The sequence below is a fragment of the Alligator sinensis genome, unplaced genomic scaffold (assembly GCF_000455745.1).
Source record: "Alligator sinensis unplaced genomic scaffold, ASM45574v1 scaffold1032_1, whole genome shotgun sequence".
Lineage (NCBI taxonomy): Eukaryota > Metazoa > Chordata > Crocodylia > Alligatoridae > Alligator > Alligator sinensis.
The window spans coordinates 300,743-308,316 of record NW_005842450.1 but is presented as its reverse complement, the minus strand read 5'-3'; the positions used below and the strand labels follow the sequence as shown (position 1 = coordinate 308,316).

Here is a 7,574-nt window from a genome sequence, read left to right as displayed (position 1 = left end):
CCCCCCCCCCCGCTGCCCCCCCCCCTGCCGATGCAGCGCAGGATGCTGTTAGCCTTCATGGTAGCAAGGGCACGCTGCTGGCTCGTATCCATCTTCTTGTCCCCTGTCTCCCCAGGTCCTTTTCTGCAGAGCTGCTGCCCAGCCCGTCACCCCCAGCCTGCCCCGGTGCAGGGGATCGCTCCAACCTAAGCGCAGGACTTTGCACGTGTCCTTGCTGAACCTCAGGAGATGTCTTTTGGCCCACTCCATTCAGGTCACTCTGAATCCTAGCCCTGCCCTCCCACGAGGACACTGAATCACCGCGCAGGCGAGGACCGAAGCAGCGCGGGGTGGCTGCAGGCTGCACCCCCATGCACGCAACCCTGGGCTCTTGCACCGAGCCGGCGCTGGCTCCAAGCTCGCACGCTGCTGCAGCTGCCAGCCGCTGGGATAAGCGCAGCGTGAATAATGCTAACGATATTATATTACCACCGAAGCCTGTGCTCCTGCAGGCCTCTGAGCACTTGCAGGTGGGCAGCATGAATCTGGGAGAGGCAGTTAGCTTGGCTAGCTGTCTCCGTCTCCCGGCTGGCTGCTGTGTGCTAACATTGCGTCAGCCGTCTGACCTGTGCGTAAAGCAAGGGTGACACCTAGTAGCCATCGGGCTGCATTGCGAATGACGGGGCGATTCGGGTTTGTTTGGGATGGTTTGGACAGGGATGATCCTGCTTCAGGCAGGGGTTGGGCTAGGTGACCTCCAGAGGTCCCTTCCAGCCCCGCTGTGCTGTGCTGTGATGCTCTGCGGGCTGCATTGCCTCGTCTGCGGCCCCTAACTGCCTAATTGTGCCCACCTGAGGCTGTCCCGGGGGGGGGGGAGGAAGAGGAGCCCCAGCCACCCGCAATCACTTGAGTCCTCTACCCCTGGCTCAGGTTTAGCTGCATCACCCACCACCCTAGCGCAGGACCTCAGGAGCCCATTTTGTTGCTGTGGTTTTGCAAAATAGCTGGAAATATTCAGGTGTTTTGTTTTTTTTAAATGAAAAAAGCAAATTTCCCCAAACATGTTGGGAGGGGAAAACCGGGTGCAAATGAAGCGAAAAGTTTTCCTCTGGAGTTTCATCGAGGAAAAACCCTGCTTCTGACTGGTGCTTGTAAGCCTGGCCCTCGGGGTGAGTGTTGCATGAGTGTCTTTCAGCATCTGATACCCTGGTTGCTTCACCTTTTCCTTGAAGCCGGAAAATGCTGTGTCTGGCTGTGCAGTGCGACTGCAGTGACTGCTGGAGTTGGATACTCTATAAGCAGGCAAAGGTGGGAAGAAATGCTAGGGGCAGGGCAGAAGGAAAGGGATAGGGGCTAATAGGAGAGAAGGCACTAAATGTGCTACCACCACCCTGGAGCGGCAACTTCCAGCCTTCGGCTCCCCAAGCCCCTGATTACTTCCCGGCGACTCCATCCCTAGCTCCCCCGGCCCTTGTCTCCCCCCAGCCCTTGTCTGCCCCCGGCCCTTGTCAGAGGTGCAAGGAAGAGGCTCAGAGCGTCTCTGCCCACCTGGGCTCGGGGGAGCCGTGCAAGGGAGCACCCACGCCTCCACCCGCAGTAAATCCACGCCGTGTCTTAGTGCCGTGTGAACCGTTTGTGAACGTGCAAATTGGCTAACAATTCACTTTGCCTAAAATGTCACCCATGGCACTACAGGAAACTTGGAAATCCTTTCCCCCCCGTGCAACCCACTGCCAGCAGCGGCCTGGCTCCTGATTTAGACCAACGTCCAGGGTCCAAGTCGCATCTGCAGACCTCCAGGGCAGCCTGAATCTGCGGCACGCGGACAGGAGGAGGGAAGGGAGCTGGTATGTGCTAAGAGTGAAGCAAGCCACGGAAGCACTTGAGGGTTGTGAAGCCTTGGAGTCTCCGGTCTGCATTGTTCCAGCGCATGAGATGGGAGTAGAAAATGTTCTGCCAGTTGCTTATTCAAACACCATTTCCCTGAATGTAAAAAAACCCCAAGACCAGCTTCTCATGCTCTCCTGAAACGCGCTCACTCACCCACACAGGGCACCGCGCGGGCAGTATTTACCTAACCCCGAGTGCTTTCGTCCCACAGGTATCGAGGCACTTCATAACCGGAGCTTGCCGGGAAATGAAATCCTACCTGACAAGAACGTCCCACGTGGCAGGCGATGAACTGTTTTTGCCCTGAATCCACACAGACCTTGAGATCTCTAAATATTTCATGGGATGAATTGTTCTGAAATGTTTCGATCTTGGAGCATTAAAATGACTTGTGCAGAGAGGCGGAGGGAGCTGGGCTGATTGAGTCTGGAGAAGAGGAGACCGAGGCGGGGTTGAATAGCAGCTTCACCTCCCTGCAGGGGGGCTGCAAAGAGGCTGGAGCTGGGCTGGTCTCAGTGGGGGCAGATACAGGACAAGGAGCAATGGGCTCAGGCTGCAGCAAGGGAAGTTGGGGTTGGATATTAGGAAACACTCTCATGAGGAGGGTGGTGAAGCACTGGAGGGGGTTACCCAGAGCGGTGGTGCAGTCTCCATCCTTGGAGGTGTTTAAGACACAGGCAAAGCCTTGATGCAGTTGGGGCTGGTCCTGCTTGGAGTTGGACTAGATATGACCACCTGAGGTCCCTTCCCACCCTCATTTTCTATGATTTGGAGAGTATTAAAGTCTGTTATAAAGAACCGATTGCAGTAGATGATGTTAAACCACCTGCATCCTATTAATAGACCACCTAGTATATCTTTAACATCATATAACTTGCCATCAATATAATACAAAATGAAGGACATGCCATGACTATAATACAAAATGGAGGAAACTTGGAAACCAAACTACAGAAGGTAAAATAGTCGGGGTGAATCAGAAGCAGAGACGTGGCACGCGCGCCACCATTGCAGTTTCGTCATCTGCACTTTTTGCCGTGGACAGCTGCAAACCCAGCACGCTCGTGTGGATTGCTGTGATTGCGGCGAACCAGGGTTGTCTGGCGAAAGCAGGCCAGCTGCTTGTGATGGAGAGGAGCATGCTCGTCCTCCCTGTGCAGATGCACCGGCCTGCGGTCCTTGGGTTGAAAGGAGCCCGGGGGCTGCCCCGGCATCCGGAGCTGCGGCACGCCAGGGAGAGGCCCTTGCAGCGTCTCCCGTCAATGCAGGGCTGAGCACAGCTCTGCGAGCCCGTCGTAGTACCAACAACCACGCATACCACTTTTCTCCTGATGAGAAATGGCCCAAGCCTTTGGCAGGATGCTAATGCTGTACGTTAGATGTCTTTGCTAAGTGAGACCGGTCCCCAAGCCTCTCTGCAAACTCCAGCCCTTTCCCCAGGGGAGACCGGCCCAAATGCGGGACGGCGCTCCGCTCCCAAGCCCTTGCGCGGAGGGCTCTTTGTTCGCCATCCCTTGGAGTCTATCAGCCACGTCCTGGCGAGGGTCAGGCTGGTACAGGGAGCTGAAGCACACCCTTTGGTTGACCCCGGGAAGAACTGTTTGCACTTTCATCATCCCTTTTTATTTTCCTCATACCTGCCGTCTGCCTGGCTATATAAGAGCGGCTCCGTATCAGCACCACGGAAGAGAGCTCCAGGCAAGTGCGCGTGAACTTCAAAGAAGGCAGGTAAGAGCCAGAAAGCTCCCATCTCTGCAGCACTCCCCCAGGAAAGGATCGACTGCAAAGTGGAGCCCAGCTGTAGCCGAGCGAGGGAGTCTAATGATGTTTCCTTTGATTGCTGTAGCAACCTCCTTAATCATTTATGAGAATTAATTTTTAAAGCGGGGAGAGAAGATCTGGCATGCCAAATCCGCAGTGCTCGCTTGTGGCGGTGCTAAATTTGTGACGGTGCCTCAGTGAGCGCGTGCAGCGGGGGTCACTGATCCGCTGCTCTGGGCAGGGGAGGCAAAACCCGAACGGTTCGGCTCCTCCGCTGGCCACGGCTGCAGCAGGTAACCCCGCTAGAGGATTTCTTTGACCCGCTGTATGGACATGTTGGGCCTGGCCGTTAGCTGGCGTCTGGAAAGCCGCACGCAGATTTGCATCTGCTGAGGCTCTGGCCCATCTATTTCTTTAAGCGCCTAAAAATGAACAAAAACTCTCGAGATCGTGCCTGAGATAGATGCACAGCTCTCCACCGACGGCACGGTACGCGCGCGTCCTCTGGAAACCATTCCAATGCCGGGCACGTCTCTCGGAGACCCTCCAACAAATCCCACTGATTTTATTTGACGCGATTTTCAATCGAAGCTGCTTGAGCCTCTATCTTTCTCCTCTGTTCAATAATCACTGCTACAGGAGCGGAGAATCATTATGTGCTGATCAAAGGGAAAATGTAAGAGACATTCCAGCGAATTAAAGTCTAATTTAATTGTGCCAAGAACTGTCATAAAGGGATTTAAAAAAGTATCTTGAACAGATAAAGAAGTTGTTCAGTGTGACCTAAATAATGTTATTTCTCTGTGCTGAAACTCAGCAATATGCAGATTGCACAGCGCCTTTCATTAAAGGGACAAGGGTGGGTTCAATTTGGCCTGTCATTTAGATTTGGGAAGCATCTGTTTCCATTAAGCTGAAGACCTGGAGAAATGTTTCTTTGATTGCTTTTTTTTTTAATTTCAAGGCAAGCAGATTTATTTGCATAAAGAGAGATTCTGGAACGGCGCTCGCAATCCAAAAGTATAATGTGGTGCTACGTTATGGGAATTGAAAGGGGGCTTGGTTTTGATTAGAACTAAATTAAGTGAAAATATATACATATAAAATTGACTGTTTTTGTTGTCTGAGTGGAGTGAAATCCCCCCCATGAAAAGCAAGCTCTTTGCGGAGGGAAAAATGAATGAGATCTTGAGCATGATTTGTGGGGGTGCAGTAATGCAGAGATGGGCGTTGTTTTAATGCCTCACTATCCCATCCGGGGGGCTCCTTCCCCGCTCCTTGTTGCCCGGCCACTTCTGCGCAGATGCTGGGAGCCCGGGGAGCAGGACCAGTGCCTGCATCCTCCTGAACTGGGATTGCACCTGCGCTGATACGGTTTTCTCAGCAGGCATCGGGACTGAGGATGTCGGCGGCCTGGTGCATCGTCCTCTGCTGTGCTTTGCTGACCCCGGCTCGAGGCCTCTTCAGCCTGGGAGGGCTCCTTGGTTTCGGGAACGACAAGGCTGGCAATGGTGAGCTCGCCTCTTCCCGTGTGTTTCTCTGACCTTCCCGGAGCACGTCGCAGCATACCAGCTTGCATTTTTAGCGAGGCAAATATCGCCTTGCTCTCAATTCTCAGAGTCCCTCTTCGTACCTCCGCTCTTCACCTGTCGCTGCCCCGGCTCCATTAGCAAGCCGCTGCGAGCTTTCCTCTCCTGCTGTTCGGTACCCGGGAAAATAGGAAATCAGCTCCTCGGGCATGGCACAAAAGAGCCCCTTGCCAAGGGCACGTTCGCCCAGAATAGATTAATGGGAAGCCTAGAGGACTTGGGCCCTGCCGGGCTCCCGTAAAACGAGTGGCAAAGCTGCCGTTGACTTCAAAGGCTGCAGGATCCCTGCCCAACCCTGGAGGTGGGCTAGGCAAAGAAGCGTGTGGTCTCCCCCGCTCAGGAGGTCTGCTTGCCAAAGGTCCATTACTAGGGGAGGGCCCTCTAGGCAATGGCACCGAAATGCCTCTAGCATGGGGCTTTTCTGAAGACTCTCGGAGCAGAGATCTTCCTGGCCATCGAGGCATGCCCAGCACAAGACTTCCTGGCTACTCAAATGCATCTTTCGCTGATTTGCTAAGCCACGAAAATGGGTCTTGCACAGACCTTCCCACTCATGGACACAGGCCTGGCATGTGCACGTAGCATAGACCTCCTTGGCCATGAAGCCATGTCTGCTTTGGGTCTCGTGAGTCATGACAATGTGCCTAGCATGTGTCTTCTAGACCATGAAAACACGTCTAGCACGGCCCCCCATGGCCAGGAAGGTGTGCATGGCTCTGGTCTTTCTGTGCCTAAATGAAGCGGTCTCAGCCATGAAGTTCTTCCCTGCACTGAGAGTCAAGTGAGTAATGAAAGTTTATTTGCTGCAGGAGGTGTGCTTGGCACGGGTCTTCTTGGCAAAGAAGGTCTGGCGGGTACCGGTCTTCTCAGCAATGAAGGTGGTGGAGGCGGTGTGCTCGGCACGGGTCAGCTTGGAGAAGGTGGGCTGCTTGGTACAGGTCTTCTTGCTAACGGAGGTTCCCAGAGTAGTGGAAGCCAACCACGTAATGGAAGCCTACTTGATGCTGGAAGTCAATCTGGCAAAGGTGGTCTGCTTGACACACGTCTTCTAGGAGGCAAAGGTCTTCTTGGCAGTGAAGGTCTTCTTGGTGGCAAAGGTCTTCTAGGAGGCAAAGGTCTTCCTGGCGGTGAAGGTCTTCCTGGCGGTGAAGGTCTTCCTGGCGGTGAAGGTCTTCCTGGCGGTGAAGGTCTTCTAGGAGGCGAAGGTCTTCCTGGCGGTGAAGGTCTTCCTGGCGGTGAAGGTCTTCCTGGCGGTGAAGGTCTTCCTGGCGGTGAAGGTCTTCTTGGTGGCGAAGGTCTTCTTGGCGCTGACGGTCTTCTTGGCAAAGGTCTTCTCGGCAATGGAAGTCTGCTTGGCCTGGGTGATCTGCTGGGAGCACAAGGTCTCCTGGGCGAAGGAGGCCGTCAGGGGCCAATGCCAGGCTTTACATGGTGAGTGAACATGCAAAGACGTTCAGTGGCATTATTAGTGCTGTTACCAACGAGGGGCCAAAGCCTCGGGTGTCACAAATTGCCACAGCTCCACTGACTCCACCATGAACGTGGGGGCTTTATGTAGCTCTAAATGGCTCCGCACAGCAAAGGGCAGCAGCTGGAGTTGGCCCATTACCCCTGCCTCTTGCTAAAGGGCATGCAGTCGGTGGGTCTGATTCACCGCTGCTGGTTTCTGGTTTGCGCCGCTGTCACCACTTGGATTTAACAGGGTGTAGAGGCGGCAGCGCAGTAGTGAAGGGCGTTACGTGGGATGGCTGTGGACGTACGTTCCTCCCCGCTGCGGACAGGCGCGGCAGGCCCTCGGATGCAGCCGGCAGCTTGCTCTGCATCTGGCCGGGTGATGCTGACAGCAGGTCCCTTTGCCTCCCCTTCTGCCTTTGAACTCTATGCCTTCACGTGCCCGGCATAGGAGCAAAGACCACGGGCACTAGTTCCTTGAGTCTGGGATTTTCAAAGGAGCCCAAAGGAGCCGGGTCCAAAAGACTTTGATGAACTCCCTGAAGCCCTGTCGAAAATCCCAGCCTTAAGCATATGAGAAGCGCCTGTACTGGCCCAGGGGCCCCCAGCCGTGGATTTTCACAAGCCCGGTGGCCCATCGCTGCCTCAGCCCCTTTGTTCGCTCCTCCTGGAGAGACATCACGCGCATGAATGCCCACGCGGGCGTCCCCGTACGACTGTGCCGGGGAGCACGCGGCTGCGGGGTGAGCAGAAGGCCAGGCTGACTTAAGGGCAAGACTAGCAAGACTGGGAAATACGGCAGGGCCAACCCACTCCCGTCCTTCTGCTTTTGTGTCTGTCCCGCAGGTTAAATATGGTGAACCTGGAGAAGATCCGCGTGTCGTGGAAAGTCCTCCGAGGAAC

General features: G+C 54.8%; 1 protein-coding gene across 1 annotated transcript in view; it reads left to right on the top strand.

Moving 5' to 3' along the window:
• The first annotated feature begins 5,032 nt into the window (after window positions 1-5,032).
• Window positions 5,033-7,574, top strand: part of LOC112551389 (BPI fold-containing family B member 4-like) — a 6,098-nt gene continuing 3,556 nt past the window's right edge. Inside the window, exons 1-4 of the mRNA XM_025212180.1 lie at window positions 5,033-5,141; window positions 6,029-6,424; window positions 6,497-6,650; window positions 7,518-7,574. The exon at window positions 7,518-7,574 is cut by the window's right edge and continues 39 nt beyond it. Of these exons, the coding sequence (XP_025067965.1) occupies window positions 5,033-5,141; window positions 6,029-6,424; window positions 6,497-6,650; window positions 7,518-7,574 (716 nt within the window). The remainder of the gene's footprint in view (window positions 5,142-6,028; window positions 6,425-6,496; window positions 6,651-7,517) is intronic.